The 26,052-nt window shown below is 37.4% G+C and overlaps 1 protein-coding gene across 4 annotated transcripts in view; it reads left to right on the plus strand.

Annotated features, from left to right (window-relative positions):
• The window catches only part of kmt5b (lysine methyltransferase 5B), a 44,233-nt gene extending 19,495 nt beyond the window's left edge, over nt 1-24,738 (plus strand). For all 4 annotated transcript variants that reach the window (XM_043705919.2, XM_043705921.2, XM_043705922.2 and 1 more), the window contains 7 exons: nt 3,163-3,328; nt 5,536-5,645; nt 6,322-6,488; nt 10,035-10,054; nt 10,163-10,299; nt 10,811-10,998; nt 22,249-24,738. In XM_043705919.2, coding sequence (XP_043561854.1) covers nt 3,163-3,328; nt 5,536-5,645; nt 6,322-6,488; nt 10,035-10,054; nt 10,163-10,299; nt 10,811-10,998; nt 22,249-23,855 — 2,395 coding nt within the window. In that variant the 3' untranslated portion in view covers nt 23,856-24,738. The remainder of the gene's footprint in view (nt 1-3,162; nt 3,329-5,535; nt 5,646-6,321; nt 6,489-10,034; nt 10,055-10,162; nt 10,300-10,810; nt 10,999-22,248) is intronic.
• The last annotated feature ends 1,314 nt before the right edge of the window (nt 24,739-26,052 follow it).

The raw sequence follows: 26,052 nt of genomic DNA on the forward strand, positions 1-26,052 counted from the left end.
GCCTTTGAACTGTGGAAGGAAACCCAATGCAGTCACTGGGAGAATGTGCAAACTCCACACAGACTGCTGCCCAAGGGTGGAATTGAAGCACCAATGCTAACTACTGAGCCTCTGTACTGCCCAATGCATAGCCTTTTAAAAGGAGGGGTAGTAGTTGTCTAAACGCAATGTTAGATTTAATGTAACATCTGTGTTTGTGTATCTCACCAGTTATTATTAATAATATCTGCTGTGGTACAGTTAATGTTTTGTCAATGGCTTTCAGTGACTCTATAATTCTAATTAGACGAGAATGTGGGAGAGGATGAATTTTGCATGATACAAATTCTTTTGATCTGACAGTTGATGAGGAAACTGAGCTATCCAGAATATATGGTCCCAGTTTCCATTGAAGACCCATGTGGGGAAGAAAATTAGCCGATGTTGTTTCTCCTGATAAACTTAAACTTAAAATCAGTTTGGCTCACAAGACATTGATAAATGTTGAGAATGGCCACTAAGGGAAAGTACTAAGGGCACTCTCTGATGTTACTCCCACCCACCATGAACTGATCCCATGAAGAGCAAGAAATTAGACACTCATAAGTTCATAATTAGTTAATTTTAATTATCACCCAAGCTAAGCGGTTAAGTTTTTAAAGTCTTTCCAAAACTGCAGTCAGGATCTAATTTTGTAACATAACTAGTTCCTTATGAGGGCATTGAAACAGGCAGCGTTGATGACCCTGCCTCAATTGGTAGCTTATGCTGTTTCTTACATTTCAATTGATCATTTTGCACCCAGTCTTTCTTCTGACTTTTGCTCGATTTTTAGTTTGCAGAAACGTTTTTTTTAAATTAATGTTCGGAGGGTGTCAGGTCTTTTCAATCAGTTTTTGCATCCCAATCAATTAATTTTATTTATTGCAAGGGATTTTCAGAGGCAAAGTTCTTGATGGACTATGCACTCGATGCTTAAGGTCAGACACCTCTTTTGTCTCCTTTTGGACAGTTTGGCATTTTTTAATACAAGGAGAATGGACATTTAGTTAGATAAATTTATACTTACTTTCCTGAGTACTCTGTTCCAGTCTGGGTGCTACAATTCAGGAATTATCAATTGGCTTGGAGGGGTTGTAATGTAGAATCTTCAGAATTTTACCTGGCTTAAAGGGATAAATTATGATTGATTGCGTGGTTTTGTATTTAATTGAATATGGAAAATTTAAATAGCAAGCTAATTGAGGTCACTGAGGGTCCTAGCTACACCTGATCAGTAGACACTCTGTAATGTTTGTAAATTGCAGGCCCTGCATGCATATTTGCATAATGGGGCCTATTTATGTACAGCTTGTGTGGCAACCTGAAGGTTGCGGCCATGCAGGTGAAGGAGGGCTATTGCATCAAACTTTTAAATGTAATTATCAAGTTTCACTTGCCTTGTTATGAAGGCCAAAACAGATTTCATAAAATCTTTACCTCAAACTTTGTGTCAATTTTTTTTTTGGACCATTTAACTTCATCTCTTGGCCATTGCTATTTTATAATTCAGTTGAAACAATGAGTATAGCACAGAAGATGGTTATTTGATCTATGATGGCCCGCTTCAAGTTGACTTATTTTGGTTCATTCCCCACCTTTTTCCAGGTAGCCCTTCAGATAATTACCCACACTTTTTTGAAATCCTCAATTGAATCTGCTTTCATCACCACCTAAGCAATTCATATCCTAACCACTTAGTGTTTGAGAAGTGCTTTCCTTGTTGCTATTGAGAATCACTGATTTTAGGCATATTTTGCCAGTGGAATCTTTTCACCCTATCTACTTTGTTCAGACCCTTGCTGAACTTGAGCATCTTTATCACCTGTCACTCTTGCTCTCTCTCACACTTGTTTTCTATCTGGAGAATAACTCCACTATATTCATGTAACAGATATGTGCATGGAGCCATTAATTCTTCGCATCCACCCGAACCAAATTGGTTATTCATACTTTAAGCCATTCTTTTGTAGATGTTCTTCTAAATGTGTTGGTTTTTGTACTCCGTGCCCCTACTTAAAACCCAAGAGTCTATATGCTTTTTTTAAAAACTGCTTTCCCAGCATACCTTGCTGTCTTTGTGCTTTATGCATGTTACCTTGAGAATTGCTTCATTTGTTTCATATTGCCACCTTATTCTTTCTACCAAAATGAAACACTTTGCATTAAGTTAAATTGGCCTCATCAGTGTCAATTCCACCAGCCTGTCTATTTCCTTGTGTAGTTTAGTGCTATTCATACCTCAGTCCACAATATTTCCAGATTTTGTCATCTAAATTTTGAAATGATTCCTTTGCACATTTGTTGGTCCTTGTGTATCAAAAGAAATAGTGGTCTTAGCATCAACACTCAGCAAACTCCACTGTATATATTTTTTCTCTGGACCATTTGCCACCACTGTCAATGAAATTGACTTATTTATTCCATGGGTTTTAACTTTGAAGTGTCACATTTCTCATCAATTTCATTTTGGAAGTCCATGTATACAGCATCAACTATATTTCCCCTCTGTTAATTCAAAAAAACTCACTCAAGTCAGTTAAATATTATTCAGTTTTTAACAAATCCATGTTGTCTGTCTTCAATTAAACCACATTTTTCCAGGTGAAGATTATTTTCCATAGAGTTTTTTTTTACACTTAATTTTTCTGTCATTTAAATTGAATGGCCAGTAGATTTTTGATCTGGGCAATAGTTTTTTACAAAAGTATAAAATTTACAATTCTTTATTCCTCTGGCACTCCACCCTTCTAAGGAAAATTTTAAAATATGGTCAGTACCTTCATAATTTCCTTCTATCCTTCTGTCCTTATCCTCAAATTAATGTTTTCATTTTGATCTATCTTTAAATAAATTTTTAAGATTGTAGGCAGTAGAAACTGGGAGAGCAATTTTGTGTATATATATCTTTTTTATTAACTTATTCAGAGATGTTATTACTCATCTCTGGAGTAGGTGGGACTTGAACCTGAGCCACTGGCTCAGAGGTCGGGATGTTATCACTGGACCACAAGATCCTTCCACAGCACATTTGGACCAGTTGACCTTTAATGTCTTTAAAGAGGTTTTCAATAAGTACATTAACACTGTGTATAACATTTATATTGTGCATAGAGTTTATTGTGCAACTTTTTTCTTTTTAAGATTTCGACCCATAAAAGGAAGACAGGAAGACCTCAAAGAAGTAATAGAAGATTTCAAGAAGAAGGAGAATTTGGAAAAAGCCTTCAAAGCATTAACTACTGGAGAATGGGCACGACACTATTTCCTCAACAAAAATAAAAGTCAAGAAAAGTTATTTAAGGAGCATGTACGTGGTGCTTACTTTAGTTATTTTTCTGTGACACATTTCCAGGAGAGCTCATGATACACTTAAGGGTCTAAATGATTCAAACCAAGTGCTCCAACCCTCTAATGCATTATTTTGATCAAATTTAACAGAAGCATCTGAAGTATGAAAGCCTTCCAAACCTTTCAAGTTTTTCTGCATTACATCTTGAGTATAAACTATCTGTTCATTTTCACAAGGACAGTTTTGGCAGTCTGACTGTGTAAAATATTTGTGTGCTTTCTTGTTTTGCTATTGAACAATAAAATGTTCTACGATTGTGTAGCCTGATGTTCTGCATTTCCATCCAACCCAGTATACTCTAGTTCCTTTTGGTAGGTGGGGCCTATATTTCTATATTTTAGAATAGGATTATGTTGAATATGAGAGTATGTTGAGAAAGCATTTAAGACATACAGGAACTTTGTGTTTATAAGTTAAGGTGTCGAGTACAAAAGCAAACTCTGGTAGACTATTGTGAAACACGGATTTGTCAGTATTGTCTCCAGTTCAGGGCATGCAACTTTACCAATGTGAAAATGAGGGCATTGTTTGAAAAACAATACCATGGTAGTTCTGGAGATCAGATATTTCAGTTATATGTATAGATTAGTCTGCCACCCTTGGAAAAGAGAAGGCTGAGAGGAGATTTGTAAAGATATTAAAATTAATGACTGGTCTGGACAGAAACCCTTCCCACTAGTCAAAAAATTGCAAGTTTAGGATCTGTATGTAGTGGTGGTTGATTCACTTGTGGCTTTCAACAGGGAACTGGTTAATAACTGGAGAAGAATAAAACTACTGGTCATTAGGGAAATAATGCAGGAGTGGGATAACCTAAGAGCTGGCTTTGATGTGATAGATGGGATGACTTCCTTCTGTGCTCTAATCATTGTGATTCTATTGAAAAAGAAAATATTTGTGCAAGCTCAGCTGACTGAAAGCTTTGTTTCGAGTTGCGCTGCATTGACAGACTGCCATGAACAGTTTTTTTTGTCTGTGCAGTCTATAGTAGTCAAACTTTGAAGAATGGATTGCCTATATGTGGGATCTTTCCACAGCAACACTTGTAGATGCAAATAATCTTCTTTGTCAGTAAATTAATTTTATTACGTCTTCAAACTCTGCACTTGATTTTCCAAGACTGCATTAAAGAGGGTACAGTCTTAAATTCAGTCTTAAAATTGTGCACTTATACCCTTACAAAATAGTTTTGCAACTCCAGTGGAATCCTGTCTTGTCCTTTGGCTGAGAAGGAATTGTTGTGTTTCCCACCATAGTTTTCTGCAATTTTAACTATTTACAGTTAATTTTGAGAGTGACAGTGGCACAATGTAAATGTTGCTGGACTAGTAATCCTGAGTCCTGGGCTATTGTACTGGGGACAGATCTTCAAGTCTCACTATGACAAATCATAAATTAAATTTCTATGAATAGTTCTGGAATATGAGCTAACCTTAATGATGACCAGGCCAACTATCATGTATTTTGAAACTCTGGTTCACTACTATTCTTTGGGCAAAAAAGTTTGCCTCTGGCGCACATGTGACTTCAGACCCACAGTCATGTGGTTGACCATACTGCCCAAAGAAACTATTTGGTTCAAGAGTAACGAGTCTTCGATAATAGATGTTGGCTAAGCCATAGATTCCCAAAGGCAATTGAACATTTCGGGTGGCAGAATGCAAGGGATCAATGCTTTTTAAATTCCCTCTGTGCTTTTAATTTATTGGACTACCTATTACATTGTTTGACCATAAGCATTGTATGAGCGTGATGTGCTAAAAGACTCCTAATTGGTTAATTAAGCTAGGTATTTAAACATTGTCAACCACACTTGTGTAGGTTCTTAACATTAAAAAAAAGTACAAAGTGGGAATAGTTACCCATACTTCACTCATGTACGACATGACACACCAGATCTTAACATTTTAGACCAGTATTTTTTTGATGCAGCTGGAGAAAATAATGTTGTCAATTCTCCTGTGGAGAAATAAAAGTTATTGGACCACATTAAAAGCCATCAAGTTCATTGCAGTGTTAGAATCGTTCAGTAATCTGTCAATCGAACATTTGAAAGTGTTTACAGGAAATTGATTTAATACAATTTTATTCATCCAGCTCAACTGTTTAAGATTACAATATGTGTTAAAATATACCTACAAAGTGTTTTAATCTATTTTGGGCAGGTTTTCATTTATCTGAGAATGTTTGCAGCGGAAAGTGGATTTGAACTTTTGCCTTGTAATCGTTATTCATCGGAGAAAAATGGAGCCAAGATAGTTGCAACCAGGGAATGGTAAGAATTGGACCAATTGTAGGTAATAGATTTGTGGTGATTCTGTTTTGATAGTCAAATGACATACCAAATCTATGTTCATGAAAAAACGTAGAGGGTAATGAGAATCTAGAACTCTGTTTGTAAAACTGGTAGAGTGGAAACCCTCAACAGTTAAGTATTTTTTGCTTGTCATGCTAAGATTTTCAAATGGGTCAAATGATTGGAAAATGGAATCGGATCAGTTCATTGGATTTTAGCTCAGACTCAATGGGCTTAAGAGGTCTATAGCACAAGAGAAGACCAATGATTGTAAAAAGGCAGATGTTAGGAGCAACGGACTCTATATAATAGCTTTTTTTGGGGGGGAGTGGGGAGTAGGTAGTGGAAAGAATGTTTCGATTCATAAGAACTAAATTGTACTCTGCAGGGTGGAAGCAATAGTTTTCATAGAATCTGGAGTGTATGTGTATATTTATGCCTGATTAAATGTAGAGGCAAAATCCAATTTTTTTTTTGTTAGGCTTTGACATCAAGAGAAAATAAAACTAGATGAGTTAGTTCTTTTGCAGTGAAGAAAAGCTTTGCAACTTACTAATAAATTCCCTAGAAAAAGTTACTGACATGAATGATATTGTTATTACGTACTTTGCAGGCTAAAGGTCTTAATTTTGTATGATATTTGACTCATATGTAGGAAGAAGAATGACAAGATTGAGTTGTTGGTTGGCTGCATTGCAGAGCTGTCAGAGATGGAAGAAAACCTGCTTCTTCGACATGGAGAAAATGATTTTAGTGTTATGTTTTCTACAAGGAAGAACTGTGCACAGCTTTGGCTTGGACCTGCTGCGTTTATTAACCATGGTATGAAGCTTTTCATCCGAGCTAATTACACTGAATATTGTGGTAGGAATAGTTACCGTATTGCTATAATTCAAATGCAATTCCTTCCTGATAATTCAGTCATTTAGTTTGCTTGAAAGAAATTAGCTTCAAGTTAAGGACAGTTTAAAAGCTAAACACAGCAAAGTAAGTTCACATAATTGAAGCTATGGAGTTACACAGCACAAATTTCAGTCATTTTGGAAAATACAACCATGGTTTGCTTTCTCCTGATTCTATAGCATTTGTATTTATATAGTATCTTTTAATATAAATGTTTCATAGAGCTTTGTAGAGGAGATTATCAAATAAAATTTGATACTGAGCTACATAAAGACTTTGGGATAGGTGATCAAAAGCTTGGTTAAATATGTATGTTTTCAGGATCACCTTAATGGAATGAGAAGTTTAGGAAGGGAATTCTAGGCTTTAAGCGTTTGGGCAATCTTGTGTAATGAAGAAATTTGGGAATGGATATGTGATGAGAATTGGAAGAATGCTTTGATTGTAGAACCAGAGAATGTTGGAGAAGGGGAGGGATCAGGTCTTGAATGAATTTGAAAACAAGTGAAAATGAGTCAGTTTATAAATCTCTTATTACAGTACTAGGAACCAGTATAGGTGAATGGGACATGATGTAAATCTGGCAACAGAGTTTTGGATGAGACCATATTCAGAGGGTGCAAGATTGCAGAACAGCCAGGATGAGCATTTAAATTGTTCGATCTAAAAGTACGAAGACATGGATGACTCTTTTTAGCAGCAGATTAATTATCTCTGAAATAGAGACAGGTAATGTTACATAATGGGTAACTTTATTCTTCATGTAGATTGGGCAAATCAAATTAGTAACAGTATCTTAAAGGAGGAATTCCCGGAGTGTATACAAGATGGACCAGTACGTTGAAGAATCAACTGGAGAACGGCCATCCTAGACTGAGAAAGGAATAATTATCCGTCTAGTTGTGCGAGTCTCCTTGGGGATGGGTGACTATATATGATGGAATTTCTCTTATCCAGATGAAGATTGAAGTAGTTGATTCTGAGACTAAGATCCAAATTTTAGTAGAGGAAACTATAATGGTACAAGGCACGAAATGGCCATGATAGATTGGGGGATATTTCTAAAAAAGATGACAGTGGAAAGGCAGCGGCAAACATTCACAGAGCACATTAGTGAACTGTAACAATGTTCATTCCTGTCTTATGCAAAAGTAAAACAAGGAAGGTGGCCAAACCATTTTTTACAAGGAAAATTAAGGAGAGTTTTAACTTTAGATGCAAGGAAGAAGCATACAAATCAGCCAGAAAAAAAATCTGCAGTTTAGAATTCAGCAAAGGAGGAAGAAGGAATTTGTAGACAGGATTTAGAGTAGGAATAAATGGATCTTTTTTCCTGAATGGTAGGCATTGCTTAATAAGGTACCACAGGGATTAGTGCTCTGACCTCAGCTATTCACTTTATATATTAATGATTTGGATGTGGGAACTAAATTTGATATCCCAAAGTTTGTAGATAACTCAAAGCTGGGTAGAAGGATGAGCTGTGAGGCAGAAGCAGAAATGCTTGAGTGAGGTTTGGACAAGCGGAGTGAGTGGGCAAATGCATGGCAGATGTAGTGAAATATGGATAAATGTAAGGTATACACTTTGGTAGAAAAAAATGCAAATTACTATCTGGCTACAATTTTTGAGGGGGAGTGCAATAAGACCTGGGTGTACTAGTTGCTGACAGTATGCATGCAGGTGGAGCAGGCAGTGAAGAAGGCAACTGATGAGTTAACCTTCATAATGAGAAGATTCAATTGCAGGAGTGGCGATGTCTTCCTGCAATTATTAAGGGCCTTGGTTATACTGCACACAACATTCCAGGTGCAGTTTTCATTTCCTTATGAGGAGGAATGCTCTTGCCATAGAGGGAGTGCAGCAAAGGTTTACCAGATTGATTCCTGGATATAGAAGAAAGTGAGGACTGCAGGTGCTGGAGATTAGAGTCGTGAGTGTGGTGCTGGAAAAGCACAGCAGGTCAGGCAGCATCCGAGGAGCATCAACATTTCGGGCATAAGCCCTTCAGGAATTGTTTGTACGTAAAAGAATCCTCCTGATTCAAATTATCAGTCTTAGACTATTAGGACTTGTTCCTCATGTCACCTGCTATTCCGGTAGAGAATTCATCTGTTCATAAGATTTGTTTCAGATTTTGACCATCAGCACTTGTATAAGATTTTTGATTGCCAGAAGCAACAATCTTTTTTTTAAACTGGTGGCATGAATTTTCTGAGGTCAAATCAACCAGGAAGGATTTCAACTTTTTGGTTCCGACAGTTAATCATTTGGATATCATTATTATTCTGCAAACAGTAATGCCATCTCATCTTTACATTCACCTGAGCAGGCAATTGGTGTTATTTTTCATGTGAAAGGCAACAGCACATCTGATAGTAATGAAATGGCGTCCTCAATTATGTTTTTGAGCCCTCAGTTTTTAGCCTCTGGTGAAAAGATTCCATCATTGTCACAACTGAAAATAGTTACCTGAAAAAATCATTTATCTGGGACAGGAAAGAAACATCACCTGTTCTAGCCTCTTCCCTGAACAACTGTCATTGGTGTGTTAATCACAAATGGACACAGTCCAAGCTTATGCATTTGTGATTGGTTGATTATTGGCACGCATCACTGGTGGACCTGATTCTGAGCCTATCTTTCTGCAGACATTTTCTGCCAGAGTTTGCTGACTGATTTGAGTTTGCTGACTCTGTCTGATCTTAGTTTCTCCATTCCTGGCCTAATTAGCTCAATCCCAAAATAGGAGATACAATTTTCTATTAAACATACAAATTAGGAACAGGAATAGGGAATTTGGCCCTTTTCCACCATTCAGTTGGATCATTGGTGATTTGATTGTGGTTTCAATTTTAACTTCCAATTTATGCCTGGTAACTACTGACTCATTTGTTTAGAGTCTATCTACATCTGTTTTAAAAATATTTAATGCCCCATTTTGGTGGATTGAGTTGCAAAGACTCATGACCTTTTTAAGCAGGCTTTCTTGGTTCTAGCCTTTCCCTTGGAGCATCCATCAGCATCCATACTAACAAGTCCTCTCAAGGTCTTCCAATACTCATTAAGATCACATTATTAATTCTAATGGATGTAGGTCCAGCTTATTCAACTTTTATGTCAGGTAGCCACATCCCACCCTAATCCAAAAAGCAATAACATGAATCTTGTGATTTAAAAAATTTAAACTTTAGAAACCTATCATAAATGACTCCAGTAACAATCTTAAAAGATTTGTGTCCACAGTGGGAACACCATTCTCAGCAGCACCTAACCACATGACATACTCTCAGGTCAGACATAACATAGCCACTTGATAATGAGTAGTATTCAGAGGAAATTTAAAAGGTTGACTGCATATTGTATTCTGGAGAGATTGTTGGTTTTTAAATTTCTTAGTTTTAAATCAAGTTGATAAAATATTAATGATTTTATTGTTTCTTCTTTCCAATTTGACATTTTAAGACTGCAGGCCAAACTGTAAGGTAAGCTACGCTTTTGCTTTCTTGATTTTTGTAACTTTGTTTCTTCTATCCAACACAAAATCAGATTTGTATTCAATGGATATATATTTATATTTCTTATAACTTCAGTTTGTATCAACTGGTCGGGATACAGCTTGTGTGAAAGCATTGAGAGATATTGAACCAGGGGAAGAAATTTCCTGTTACTACGGAGATGGTTTCTTTGGGGAAAATAATGAATTCTGTGAATGTTATACTTGTGAAAGGTAAGAAATACTGTGCCTCTGAAATTGTTGTCTAATATGGAGTTAGTACCTTTTAATGGGACCTCTGTCCTAATATGTTTAAAAAAAAAAATTTACATTTTTTTTTGTTCACCAGTCCTGGTGTGTTCTGACCTACTGCTATGTTGTAAATAAATTCGGCTTTGTAACATTGCACTTTTTTCTGCCTATAGGGCATTGAATAGTATATCATTGGAGCTTATGGTTGTATAAAGCAAGAAAAATGCTGTTTCAATATGTAACAGCTGTATTATCAATATTTGGATAACTAATATTCAGATTTAGTATTAAAAATGGGTGGAGTTCCTTTTAAGAATTTTGGATAAACATTTTTTGATTAATTTATGACTGATCTTTTGTTGCACACTCTTGCTCTCTATGAATAAAACTAATCAAGGTACTATTTGCTTTTGTAACAGGGCAATTTAGGCCAATCATGGAAATTTTCCTGTATCTCAGGAAAGGACTTAAATGGCTTGTTTTCTTTCTTTAGGCGTGGGCAGGGTGCATTTCGGTCAAAACCTGGACTCCCTGATCCTGTGCCAGTTATAAATAGCAAGTATGGACTTCGCGAAACAGACAAGCGTTTGAACAGATTGAAAAAGTTGGGTGATAATGGAAAGAATTCTGATAACCAGTCTGTGAGCTCAAACACTGATGCAGAAATTACTCAGGAAAAAGGTATCTTGTTTGACTACTTTTATTTTCTGTCAATTTCTCTTGGCCCTTTGTTCTTGAAAGCATTGATTCTCTGTATGAGTACTTTTTTGCTGACTTGTCCTACTCCTGTCAGAACTACTTGATCTTCCCCTTCCAAAATCCACAGAAATTTAAGCCAGTTGTAGTATTTGAATTGTTGCATCAACTAAGATCATTGCGTAAATGAGATTGAACCCAGGTCCTCGAACTGAAGAGCTTTGTGGAATGGAAAAGAACCATACAACTCTTAAGTCTATTGATTTTTCCTTCTCATGTAGTCCAAAATAAAATTGATTCCTCTGCTATTTGCCCATACTTGTATCTTTCTCCATTTAAAATTTGTTCATACTCCGAGTTTTTAAAGGTCAAATAACCCTTATGGCAGAGAATTCCATGCATTAACAACTCTGCATTCGAAATACTGCTTAAAAAAAATCTTCTTTTTGACCATTTTAAATTGATTACCTCTAATTAACACAGCAAGAAAGAAAATATTATTTCCTATTAATTTTATTTGTTGTTGACATCTAGACAATATTGATAAGACATGGTATCATTAGAATTTTGCAGTACCATTCAGCTCCCGTTTCCCATGTTTCTAACTACTTCACCATCCTTTTGTCATCTGGAAGTCTATAACTATTCCAATTACTGTCTATTTGCCAGGTTTCATATCATCTGTAGTAATTATTGTACATTCATGTTTAGTTTGAGGACATCAGCAATGGACTAAATATGGTAGCTTGTATAGTGCTGATCCAGGAATCGCTTGCTTCAAATTAACAACATGGTGAGATTTAAACACGCAATCAGCTGCTTTTTGACCTTTTTATCCATTCTGGGATAAATTCTCCCACTATTTTAAATCTTCACTCTGAGCAGCGTTTCTAGTTCCAGAAATCATCCTGATGAATGAATTGGATGTATTCAAAGAAATATACCCTGTTTTTAACTTTGTCTTTATCCCTGTTTATTGTTTCATGGCAGAATTCATTCATTATTACAGATGTGGCGTTCTTACAAATCCTTCCCAACTTCTCTCTCCATGATGTACAAACTAGGAACTCACTCCAAAATGTAATGCAGCACCCTTAGCTGCCCTAAAATTTAGAAACCTTGAGCTCAACAACAAACCGGCTTCCTGTGATCATCCAGGAACTTCCACGTTGCATAATTCCAACATTTGTCATATGTTTCAGCTGTTCAGTGTAAATTGTCAAAATTTAACACAAAACAAATGTTGTTTGATAAAAGGGAAATACTGGAGTTGTGAAATTAAAACAAAGTACTGGAGTAGTTTAGCAGCATCTTTGGAAAGATGGGCAGAGTTAATGAATCCATACTGGTGACTTGAAGAGTTTCTATTTTATCTCCTGAAGTACTGTCTGACCTGTTGTGCTCATTTTCTTCACATTGAAGTTACAGTTTGGTAATTTAAACTTACAACTAAACTTATCTTGGGCTCTCTGTATTTCAAGGATGAAATTTTTCAAAGGCTGATTGTCTCTTGGGGCTAGATGTTTGTACTCCACTGGTCCGCTCTACTATAGTAATAATAATTACTCCGCCATCTGTCTCTTTGGCTACCTGAGATATTTGGAATGGTTACAGCACAGAAGGAGGTATTTCATCCACCAAGTCCATGCTAGCTCCCTGCAACTCACCTAGTCCCAGTTGCCTGCCTTTCTCCAAAGGACCTGAATATTTTCCTTTGATTAATACTCATTTCTCTCATAGGCTTTATAGAGTTATACAGCTCGGAGACAGACCCATCGGTCCATCTCATCCACGCCAGCCAGATATCCCACAGTTGAATCTGACTTCGCTATTTTGTTTTGTTGCAGTGCATTCCTGATCCAAAGTACTCTTTGCAAAAACAAAATTTCCTCCTCCCATTACAACTTTTGCTTGCAGTGTCTTGCCAATGGCAACAGTTTCTCTTTGTCGACCTTGTCCAGACTCCTAATGATTTTGAATAATTCTTTTTAAGTCGCTTTTCAATGCTTTCTCTAAGGCAAACAACTCGGCTTTTCTGCCCTATTCAGGTGATTGGAAGTGAAATCGCTGGAATCTTACTTGTGAATCTATTCTGCATTCTGTCTTTAATGATTCACACTTCCCTTAGGTTGCACTACCCAGAATTGGAGATGGCATTCCAGTTGAGGCCAAGTCACCGCTTTATACAGATTGATCAAAACCTCCAATTTGTTTGTTTTTAATGCATCTATATGGCTTGCCATACTACTTTGTCACTTCTGTGTTTTGACTCATTGAGATGTACAGCACGGAAACAGACCTTTCGGTCCAACTTGTCCATGCCGACCAGATATCCCAACCCAATCTAATCCCACCTGCCAACACCTGGCCCATATCCTTCCAAATCATTCCTATTCATATACCCATCCAGTTGCCTTTTAAATGTTGCAATTATACCAGCCTCCACCATTTCCTTGGGCAGCTCATTCCATACACGTACCACCCTCTTCGTGAAAAAGTTGCCCCTTAGGTCTCTTTTATATCTTTCCCCTCTCACCCTAAACCTATGCCCTTTAGTTCTGGACACTCCCACCCCAAGGAAAAGACTTTGTCTATTTATCGTATCCATGTCCCTCATGATTTTATAAACCTTTTATAAGGTCACCCCTCATTCTCTGACGCTCCAAGGAAAACAATCCCAGCCTATTCAACCTCTCCCTCTAGCTCAAATCCTCCAAAGCTGGCAACATTCTTGTACATCTTTTCTGAACCATTTCAAGTTTCACAACGTTCTTTTGATAGGAAGGACACCAGAATTGCATACAGTATTCCAGCAGTGGCCTACCCAATGTCCTGTACAGCTGCAACATGACCTCCCAACTCCTGTACTCAATACTCTGACCAATAAAGGAAAGCATACCAAATGCTGCCTTCACTATCCTATCTACCTGCGACTCCACTTTCAAGGAGCTATGAACCTGCAATCCGAGGTTTCTTTGTTCAGCAGCTTTCTCTAGGACCTTACCGTTAAATGTGTAAGTCCTGCTAAGATTTGCTTTCCCAAAATGCAGCATCTCGCATTTATCTGAATTAAACTCCATCTGCTGATACTCAGCCCATTGGCCCATCTGATCAACATCCCATTGTAGTCTGAGGTAACCTTCTTTGCTGTCCACTATACCTCCAATTTTGGTGTCATCTGCAAACTTACTAACTATACCTCTTATGCTCGCACCCAAATCATTTATATAAATTACGAAAAGTAGAAGACCCAGCACCGATCCTTGTGGCACTCCACTGGTCACAGGCCTCCAGTCTGAAAAACAACCCTCCACCAACACCCTCTGTTTTCTATCTTTGAGTCAGTTCTGTATCAAAATGGAGAGTTCTCCCTGTATTCCATGAGATCTAACCTTGCTCACCAGTCTCCATGATTCTGCAAAATTATCAAACTTAAGTTGACTACACTAAATATTGAGGCAGGAATGTATGCATTTACTCACCTTGAAGTCCAACACACTTTGTGCTTCAGTCTTTATTTACAAACTTATATTAAGCAAATCCTTGCTCATTTGATTTGAAATAGTTTTATTTGTAAAAAAAAAAAAGTTGCATTGGAACCACTAAATTACAGAAGGTGTGGTTTCCTGCACTTCTGGGTAAAGATAAAGTTGAACTCTGATACATCTAATAGTGATGCTTTTTTTAAAAATCCTAATGCAGTGAAGTGCTGTTTGACTCAGGTTATGCAAGGATGAAATTCCATTAGTGCTCCCATCAAGGCATTCCCTCCCTATATTAAGAAAATCCCAGTACTTGACTCAATTTTGCTGTCCAGTAGCCAGTTATAAAATTCACCCACCTCAGTAAAGGAATACTTTTATTCTGTTTTTTTTCAAACTTTCATCTTAATTCCATGTTCTCAATGCTACTTCACTTAAATTTCAAAAATAAATTTGAGTGTGCAATTGATATACACATTTAAAGTATAACATGTTTAGTATAAAACAGTTTTGGCTTTATACAAAAGCTTTATACTATAATATGAAGCAAAGCAGATTCAGATTTCCTGTTTCAGGGAATCTTGATCATTGCATACCTGACTTTAGATTAATCTCAATTTTACATGGAAATGATGCAGATTAAAACGTTTTTCAACAAACTGTATCATGTAAATGCACTGGAATATAATCCATACTGTTTGCTACATAATCATGGAAGAGAACAGAAAAAAACAGGCCTTTCTTATCTAGCCTCAGTTGTTGCACTACCTCTGCTGTTCATAGAGTAGAAGTTCATAACATCCCTACTGCATGGAAAAAGGCCATTCAATCAATTGGGTCCACACCGAACCTCCAAAGGGCACTCCTCCCATGGCTAACCCACCTAGCTGACACATCCCTGGACACTGGGCAATTTAGCATGGCCAGTTCATCTAACCTAATCAGTTAGCATTCCACACAATAGAAACATACATTAATGGATTTACCTTCTCTGAACCTTATGTTTTGGCTATGTGGATTTAGTTTGGTTTGCTTCCATTCAAATCTTTTCCAGGACTTTCTGCCTCTGATTCCAAATGCAATGAGTAAATAGTGTTGTTGTACTTCCCTCGGTTTTCAGTTGGTCAAAATCCTATATTAATTTATTAAATGACAGTAAGCTTAAAGAATAGGCCTATTTATTTATTAAATTAATTAATCCAGCTTTCAGATGTCAATATATTAATCTTTGCTACCATTTTGTTTTTAACCCCTATCCCTTGTTATATATGCAGACATCTTGAACTTGATCCAAGGATAACTTTGTTACAAAAGATACCAGGTTAGAAGTCTTTACAGCATTTGAGATGCAAGTTCAATAACTTTTAATCTTAACCACCATTCCGATTTTTCTCAGACAACACATCTAATAATTCTTCTTTAGCTTTTACAGCTCCATGGCCTGTTATTATGCTTTTTTGTCTTGCATCCAAAACCTTTTTTGCAATTGACAGCTGCAATATTCCGTCTTGTAACTTCTGTCCGTTTATGCATACATTGAATTAGGCATTGTCAGCAGGTCCCATATTTATTGCCCTTCAGATGGTTGTGGCTGTAGCTATAATGCAGTTCCAGTCCCATTGGTTTTAATGGTGCTGCTATTATGCAATTTTCTTATAATTCGGGATCGCATGGGAACGGAACTATGGCATTATATCAGAACAGACTGTATATTAAGAAGATAGCCTCGGCTCTAACCTTTTCTTATTTTAAAGGTAAGTGTAAGGCATTGCATTTCTGATGCCATTTGATTAGTCAAACTATTCAACCTTAAGCAAAACACAATTTATTTTTACACTACAGTTAACATACAGAAAATAAGAAAAGAATTGGCTTCACTAGCTCTATCAAAATGCTTAAAATAATATATGTAAATTACTAATTAACTGTTCGAACATAGTAACATTCCATAAACAGACCCTTGGCAAAGTCAAATTCAATAGAATAGATTGTCTTGCATGCAGTTCGAGTAGCAGGAAAATAATCTCAGCTTTTAGCTGTAATAGAGAAGAAAGAGCTTGCACATCCAGCTTCAGTACTATAACGATTGCAGAAATCTAAAACTAAAACTCCTGGTTCTGTGGGAGCTTGATCACACCTAATCAGTCTGCTTCAATTGTTCCAGCTTTTTAAAAAAAAAGCCCAAGGCCTCAAGCTGTTTTCCTTATAGGCTTTGAGCAGACTGTTTGGTTCCTCCTTTTAAACCTTTCTCCTCAATTAAATAAAAGGACAAGTACCCCTCTTAAATTAAAGGACAAATAAAGCCATTGAATCATCGCACTTTACAGCTTATAACCACCTCCTGAAAAGTGAGGGCCACAGCAGATTTTGTCTTCTGTATAGATTTTAGCTCCAAACTAGGCAAATCTTTCAGTTACATTTCCTCAATAATCCATGCTATAAGTTCAACTGTATTCCATGTGGTGAACAATAAAAGTTAATAGAATTGGATTAGCCTTTATTGTCGCATATACTCTGAATATAGTGAAAAGTTTATATGTCGCCACTTACAGCACCGACCTAGGTACAGCTTTACTTACAAGATTTTAGACAATAGAGAAATGAAATGCCCAGCATTACAGAGATAATAATTAAGAAAACAGACCACGCTAGCATCTTGTTTTCAGTCTGCGCTGGGCTGTGGCTCCAGACCATGCTAGGTTTCACATTGAGAATCATGAGGCTGGGAGATTGTAGTTCATCACACCCAGGAGGCTGTGATGGGAGGAGGCTGCTGTGCCAGGCCATGAAGTCACCATGTCATGCTGGGAAGCCACTGCGCCAGGCTGGGAGTCGTTGCTTGTCGGGGTTCGGGGGAAAATGAAGCGCTAAGAGGAAGAAAAGGAGGAGAAGAATGGGTGGAGCGGATGAGCTCCGGCTGGAGCATTGTACTTTGCTTGAAAGACAGAAAATGTGGCAGCATAGGCCTAAATAATTCATTTTCATTTGGCTGTCCCTATTTGGTGAGTTGCACCCTACGCAAGACATGATCTCGAGCTGTTGGTCAGTTCCCAAACTGAAGGTGTTGCTTCTGTCAGCAGACACACATGGATAAATTAGGAAGAAACCATTTACCCCCCACCCATCCCATCACATCTCCCCAGTGGACTTAGTTGTGTTGCCCTCAAATGAAAATTAAACAAATTAATTTGCCTTCCGTGCTACTCATTCTGGAACCCACATGAATAATGTATGTCTGTAATAGACTTTTACAACCTTTCCAAAATTGCCAGCTTTTACCTCTACAAACTAAGCTCACAGATAAGCATGGTGACATTACCAAGGTGTTTAAAATTGGCTTACTTTAGTTTTTTTTCACTGTCAACTTTTTGGCCTTCTGAAATAAACACCAGTTACCTTTTAAGAAGCGGAGGCTTGTTTGCATTGTACTTACATCACAATTAAAATCAGTTTCTCAATTATGTGTTCTCATTTTGTATAGCTAAAACTAAATATGTATGCTAATCACATGAATTATGAACTAGATATTTCAACAGTAGGGTGAAATTATTCCCACAGTGTTCTCATGGTGCTACAAATAGTGTTCAACAATTTTAACCCAGCCGCACTGAAGTAATGAAAGTATATTTCCAAGTTGGGTTGGTGCACCACCTGGTGGTATTTCTATGCTTCTGTTGCCGTTGTCCTATGTGGTAATGCTCATCCTTGAGAAGTGCTATTGAAGAAATCTTGGCAAATCACCGTCATACCTCTTCCATCCACAAGACGTACGCAATGTGAATTTGATACACCAGTGGGGGTAGAAGTAGTGAATTTTAAAAATAGTGGATGGGTTAATCAAGCACTCTATTTCCAGCATCTACAGTTCTTTTATATTTATTTCTCTAATTTATTCCAACTCCCAAGCTGATTAGTTACCTGAGAACAGATCACATTGTCGGCAGGCAGAAAGGACTCTGTCATTGATAACTGCCATCTGTTCATTGACCAGTCAACCTTTTTATACCAGCAAAAGCTGCATCATTACACCTCACTTGGCTCCAAGTTGTCTGCAACTCAACTTTCAATTACTCTGTTCAAGTAGTTGTTTACATGTCTGGCAGTAATGTCAAGTTACTTTTCAAAACAGCAGCAACTGGTGAAAATACTGTTTATTTTTAAATTGCCGTTCCTCAGTTCAGTTTTTTATGAAACAAAATAAAAAGACAGTTCTTAAATGTTTCTGTCCTTCAATAAATGTAACACCATTTCAAAAATGTTATACAGACAATAAAACAAACTACATGCAATCATCCTTCCTTTCTCCCACCACATGCAACCTTGCACAGTTAGCATTTTTAAAATCCTGTGCAGATAGGTCATTATAACTTGGATTCATTTTTAACAAGCATTGAGCATGAGCCCTTAAGGCATTTTTAAAAAAACTCAGTCGCTTCACAACAATGGTGCTGAATTTCATGTATTGTAGTTGCACTGTTCCAGGCAAGTGGAGAGCATTCTTTGTATTCCTGTAAGTGGTAAAAAGACTTTGTAAAGTCAGATGTTTATCACTTGTTATAGATAGCTAACCTCTGACCTGCTCTAGTCAGTGTTTTTGTATCAATCCAATTAAGTTTCTGGTCAATGGTGTCTCCCAGGCTATGGATGAGGGAGGATTTGTTGATACAAATGCTATTGAATAATAGATGTTTGGTCTTTCATCTTTTGGAGATTATCATGCCTGGCACTTGTATGTCATGACTGCGACTTAAGACAAGCCTGAACATGTCCAGATCTCGTGGCTTGCAGGTAACAAAGCAGTTCCATGCCTGCAGAGTTGCAAATGGAATTGAAGACTGAACAATCATCAGTAACCATTTCAAGTCCTATCCTTCAGGAAGGAATATCTTTGAAGCAGCTAAAGATAATTGATCATAGGACATTGCCTGGCGAAACTGAAATGATTTGGCCACAAGTAATATTGCTCATCTTTCTTTGGTTTTGATATTAGCTCCAGCCAGGCAGAGTTGCCCCCTAATTTTCGTTGACTTCAGTTTTGCGAGAGTTCCACACTGGATCAGATGCTCCCTTAATGTCATTGGAGAGTTATTTTTGTTGTCCCTTTTTAGTTCAGGTTTTTTTCAATCTTAATTTCAATGTAATGCTGAGCATCCGTTTAACAGATTACTGTTGAGTAGGTACCCTTGGTGGTTTGGCCAACAGCTCCTTACACAAATCAAAGCAATTGTTATCACCTCACTCCTGCACTACGTTGTGACCTGGGCTGTGTAACAACACACTATGGAAGAGACGTTCAATCAACCATGCCTCCACCATGTTGGAGGAATATCAAACACTAATGTCCTTGAAGTCAGTTCTGCAACCATTTGGGCAACACCCTACAAAATCAACTTTTATGGACTGGACTCAATTTCCAACAGATGAAAAGCTGTCTCCTTGGCCAGGTCCTGTTCTTCTCCACTCTAAGATGGCTAAAGTTCTGGGGAGAACAAAGAAAATGATTTATAGACACTTCCACTCTCTTCATGAGAGGCGTATTAATTTGTTATTGGTAGAAGCATGCTGCCAGCCATTCACAATAGCAGAAAATTATTCATTGAGTTGAGTCATGCTGATGAATAGTCGTGTCTTAGTTATGCAGAAGACAGAGGAAAGAAGCATATTCTACCTGCTGAAACCCACTCTCTTGTGCGATGTTCTGTCCCATTTAGCTAAAGTTTTGCAGATCACAAAACAGCCTGTTCAGTCATGTTAAGACCTGTGACAAACGCAAGATCATGAGCTACATCATTATTTGAATTGATGTGCACCTAATGATGACAACACCTTCCATCACTTTCCTTTGCGAGTAAACTGATCAAAGAGCAATTAACGTAATTGGATTGCTGCAGCATTTCAAGTACAGAACATAACCAGACAATTTTCCTGGTTGGATAGATGCTAGTATTTTAGAGGAACTGAGGCACAGATGTTATTGCTGCTGCTAGTATTTTATTAGCCCTTTTGTAGCTTTAGCTGCATCCAGTACTTTCTGTTTCTTGCTATCATGTGGATTGAATGGAATCCAATAGTGAAGAATCCTCTGCCAAAGTCAGGATCTCTCCATTGGGCTGAGGTAGATTATTTAACTTTGTTCTTAAGACCAAAGATAACTCCCAACTTTTTCAGCCTTGTCTTTTGTAAAAATGCTTTGTCTTTAAGGATGGGAATTTTGAGCTGTCTCCATTTTCTTAATTGTTTACTACCATTCCACTGGATGTCGCAGGTGATTGAATTTTGATATTATCTGTTGATTGTGGCATCACTTAGCTCTGACTACAGTATACAGATTTCATTGTCTGTAAAGCATGCAGTGCTGCATTATAGCGTTGCCAGATTGTTACATGCTTTTCTATACCTCATTGCTGCTGTGGTGGTCATTTACACACTTCATTGTTTCCTTAGCCCAACTGTAATGATAGACTGAGGAAAGTACTGGATTGTGAGGTAACAGATTGTGATGATTACACTCCTGCCAATAGTTCTTAATGTATCATGGCTACTGAGTTTAGAACATTTGTTATTTACATGATGGCAATGCCAAATAACTCTGTGGAGAATGAAAATGAGACCATCTCTGCACGAACTATACAGTAGTCATTCTGGTCATAATAAGGTTTTATCTCTAGATGATCTGTTAATTTGTTTAATGAGATTGATTTAGCATGTCTAAGTTGTATTTGAAAGATTTATGGTTATCAATGAAACAAATTTTGGTCGACAGCATCTCACTATGTAAATCGGTAAGTACTATTATTTGTAAATGATCCTCATTGAGATTTGTTAATACATTCCACTTGATGCCTGTAGGTGGTGCAGTAGTGAGAAATTTCCCATTTAAAGCACTCTCCATTTGCCATGTTTTTCAATTGCAACAGCTTATCATTTAACAACACTATGATAAAGCTTGATTTTTACCTTGGAGTTTCATAAAAGGGACTGCTGTGAAACAAATTAGTTTTCTCTCCACCTCTGCCATAGTGCTGATTTCTTTATTTTCTTGCATTATTCCAAAAATTAAGTGCATCTTAATTAAATCTTAATATTTGGAAGGGTTACATCCAGTGGTGTTTTTCATCCACCACCCACTGCTCTACCCCCCCCCCCACCCAAGTTTTTGAGTATTACCTGAATTCTACTCAAGGCATCGTTCTAGTTTTCCTGTTTTTCTTAGCAAATTGTCCTCACTTCCTCCTGACCCATTTTCCATAAACTTTTGCCTTTTTCCTTTCTGCTCCTCCTTCTACTAACAGATTGTTAGATGTGCAGATGTCCCAAAACATGGCATGTATACTTTAATGCTGGGTTTGTAGCTATGTTTATCCATTATGTATAATTTTTTTAATCAGCCAAGCAAGTAATTTCTGTAAGATATCAGTCAGAAAGGTATGACTGGGTAAGTTGTAACATATTATTCAACACTGATTTAAGGAACTTAAACATTAGAAATTATACTATGAAAAATTAAAGTAAAACAATTTTAAGCTCAGTTAATTTGCACATCCTCAACAACTAAATCATGTCAAATATTTGGGAGCTGAAATAACAGATTGGTGAGGAAGTAGAATGAAGTGCTGCAGGAAGTTCTGTTGTCATTAGGCTCGAGTATAATGTTTATGGTAATCTAGAGTGATATCATTTTTGTTTGTAGTTTTATGTAGAAAATGTACATTGCAAATTAATTGTAATTTACCTATTGATATCTGTATTTCAGCTGCAACTAGAAAATCTATGAATTTGAAAAAGGATAGCAAAAGCAGGACAAGGCAAAATCTACCCAGAACATCAACTGCCTCTGGCTCTACCTCATCCTCTTCAAAAATATGTTCTGTAGGTAATTCCAAGGTACCAAAGAAACTGAAAACCTCCAGGCCGGTTAGGTCATTGGCCTCAAAATCGAGGTTAAGAAGTGAATCTAGAAGGTCAGAACAAAAGACCACTTTTAGAAATCTTGAAATGGACAATTTCGTTCTCAAGGAACCTAAAGTAGTTCTTTATAAGAATTTGCCACTTGAAAAGGACAAAGATTTGGAGGGGCCAGCAAAAGTTGAAAGTTCGGGTAAGTGTCTGACCAGGCATTCTGTTCGAGAAAATAAAGTGAATTCTGTAAAAGAATTGCATAAACTTTCCCGCATCCGAAACGGAGCAGTACCTTGTACTTACATGACCCGTCGGGCAAAAAGAACAAAACTTGCCCTTAAGGAGTCCTTTGATGTTGTTTCTTCATTGGAGCTTGAACCAAATACTGTGGACAGTGTAAATCTTTGCGGAGAAGAAAGTGAACATATTGACTCCATTCAACGTGTCTGTGATGGTGCTCATGTAAATACATTGATCCAAGAATCATTATCTGATAAAGGGACGAATTGTCAAAATAATGGCATATGTTTGAGCAGAAGGAGGTTACAACATGGAAAACGAGAAAAAATTCCTGCACAATTAGATGAATGTGAGCACGTGCTATCTTGTTCTGTAAAACAGAATATAAAGGAGGAATCTATGCCAGAATTAATAAGTCCTCCCCCAATTCGCAATCTTAATGGGAATGATAAAGTTAATTTAGTGGATATGACTGGTGTATACAGAGACTATATTGGTTCATCAAATTGTGGCACTTCAGACTCTTTTATGGTTTCTCACAAAACAAAAAGTTCAGAATCTCATAAAATGAAAGATTCCAGGACAACAGGTGAAAGAAATAGAAAAAAACGGCGAATCACAAGATATGATGCACAATTGATACTTGAAAACAGTACTGGGATTCCCAAATTGACTTTGCGCAGAAGACGTGACAGCAGTAGTAGTAAAACTAATGACCAAGAAATGGATGGAAAGAAATCCAAGATTAGTATCAAACTGAGCAAAGACCATGAAAATGACAAAAGTAACAATTATGTAGCAAAGCTCAGTAATGGGTTTACCACAGGCTCAGGAAATAGTTCTACAAAACTCAAAATACAGCTGAAACGGGAGGAACAGATTAAAGGAATTAAGCGATCACACTCCCTCATGGAAGATCTCTGTGATAGTGGTGTGTGTTGTGATGATTCTGTTTTTGTGAGGGCTAATGGAGAAGTGGATGAACACAGACAACGCAGATATGAGGACGATGATGAGGAAGATGATTCATCATCTTCTTCTTCCTCATCATCGTCCTCCTCTTCCTCGTCATCTGAGGAGGATTATGATGATGAATTTGAAGATGATTTTATTCCACTTCCTCAGGCAAAAAGACTAAGACTGATAGTTGGTAAAGACTCCATAGATATCGATATCTCTTCAAGGAGAAGAGAAGATCAGTCTTTAAGGCTTAATGCATAAATCTTTTGGTTCTATACTAACCATAGTGTACAGTACTTTCCAATCAATTCCAAGTTTGAATGAACTTACTGTAAATTTTGATGGCACTTCTGTATTCATTATCAACATAAATATTGTAGAATATTGTACATTATATTGACTCTTGATTTTTTGCAGATTTTTATTGTACTATTAATAGCCTTACCATGTGCAATTCTGAGTTTTGGAGGGTGATGACTCTCTGTGGTAGAATTAAGGTATAAAACAGAATTGTTGTACATAAAGACCAGGTTTTCTTTTCATTTTTTTTTCTCCTCTTGAGCCTCAATATTTTGAAACACAATTATGGTGGATATTTTAATTTTTTTAAACTGAGCGTTAATTTGCTCTCCAGTATGAATGAAGGTTAAAGAATACAAGAATTGATAGTGGCAGCAAGTACAAACAATGGATTTATACTAGCTGTTCTTATCACCAGCAAGGAATTGCAGCTTTTAGGCTCGTTTGCTAGGTGTTTTTCCCCAGGTTATGTCAGTTTTACACTGTATGCTGTCCCAGATGTACTGTTTGTGGCCTTTGTCAGTAGCCAGCTATTGTTTGGAAGTTTAAATAAATGGAGTTGTTTAAATAAAATAAGTGTGAGCTATTTGCTGACCTTGTAAAACAGAATAATGTGTGCAGGGTATAATACTTATACTTTACAGCATAAAAGTGTGAATCTAGTTTAATGGCACCTGTATATGTAATATACTCTGGCTGAATGTACTCACCTTTGACTGTTAATGATGCAAAATGATATTTGTAGGTATCCTGGAAAAAACTGGTCATGTGTTTATTTTTTAAAAAGACATCTTTTTTGTAATGAATTGGTATTAAAGTCATAAAATCTGAATTTAAATTTAAACTCAAACAAGAATTGTACATGTATTTTGCAGCAGTAATGATTTGTTCAACCGGAATTCTGCTTTTCTGTCTTTGTCCTCTTCTTTTTCACTCCCTTTCTTTCTCTTTTTTTTTGTCCTCTCTCGCACTCCCCATTCCGTCTCAGGCTGTTAGAATTCTTTTGAGAACATAACGGGCAAGTTGGAGGAGAGCTGGTGGGTGTGATATACTCGGATTTCCAGAAGACCTTTGACATGGTGCTGCAAAGGAGGCAGCTAAATAAGATAGGAGCCCATGGTATTAGGGGTAAAGTATTAGCATGGATAGATGATTGACTGACTGGCAGAAGTCAGAGTAAGGATAAATGAGTCTTTTTCAGGATGGCTGCCAGTGACTACTGGAGTTCTGCAGGGGTCAGTGTTGGGCATATAACTATTCGAGGCTTGCATTAGTAATCTGGACCAAGGAACTGGGGACATTGCTAAGTTTGCAGATGACTCAAAGATAGATGGAGGAGCAGGCAGTGTTGGGGAAGCAGGTAGGCAGCAGAAAGACTTGGACAAGCTCGAAGAGTGGACACACAAGTGACAGATGGAATTCAATATGAGAAAGTGTGAGGTTACACATTTCAGTAGAAAGAATAGACACGTAGACTATATTCTCTAAATGGAGCAAGGCTTTGGAAATCTGAAGCACAAAGAGACTTGCAAGCTCTCATTCAGGATTCTCTTAAGGTTGACATGCAGGTTCATGTGGCAGTTAGGAAGGCAAATGCATTGTTCACACTAATTTCAGGAGGGTGCAAAAAAAAGAGCTGAGGTGTGCTGCTGAGTCTTTATAAGCCACTAGGCAGTCCATGTTTGGAATATTGTGGGCGGGTTTTGGGCCCCATATCTGAGGAAGCATGTGCTGACTTTGAATGGGGTCCAGCAGAGGTTTACAAGAATGATCCCAGGGATGAAGGGTAAATGGGGTTGAGTACTCAGTGATTGTACTCAGTGGAGTTTAGAAGGATGAGGGGAGATCCTATTGAAACTTACAGACTACTTAGAAGTCTGGATAGAGTACTTGTGGAGAACACGTTTCCACTAGTAAGAGTGGCTAGGATGTGAAAGTGCAGCGTACAAGTGAAGGGCAATCCTTTAGAACCGAGATGAGGAGGAATGTTTTCCACCCAAAAGGTGGTGATTGTACAACTTATTGCCGCAGAGGGGTTGTGAAGGCCCAAGTCATTGAGTGTATTTAAGGCAGATGGATATGTTCCCGATTAGAAAAGGGATCAAATCTTACTGGGAGAAGGCAGGAGAATGGGTTTGAGAAACCCAATCAGCCATGA

Source organism: Chiloscyllium plagiosum, unplaced genomic scaffold (genome assembly GCF_037043375.1).
Source record: "Chiloscyllium plagiosum isolate Xiang-an unplaced genomic scaffold, Cpla_swu_hap1 HiC_scaffold_18, whole genome shotgun sequence".
Taxonomy (NCBI): Eukaryota; Metazoa; Chordata; class Chondrichthyes; order Orectolobiformes; family Hemiscylliidae; genus Chiloscyllium; species Chiloscyllium plagiosum.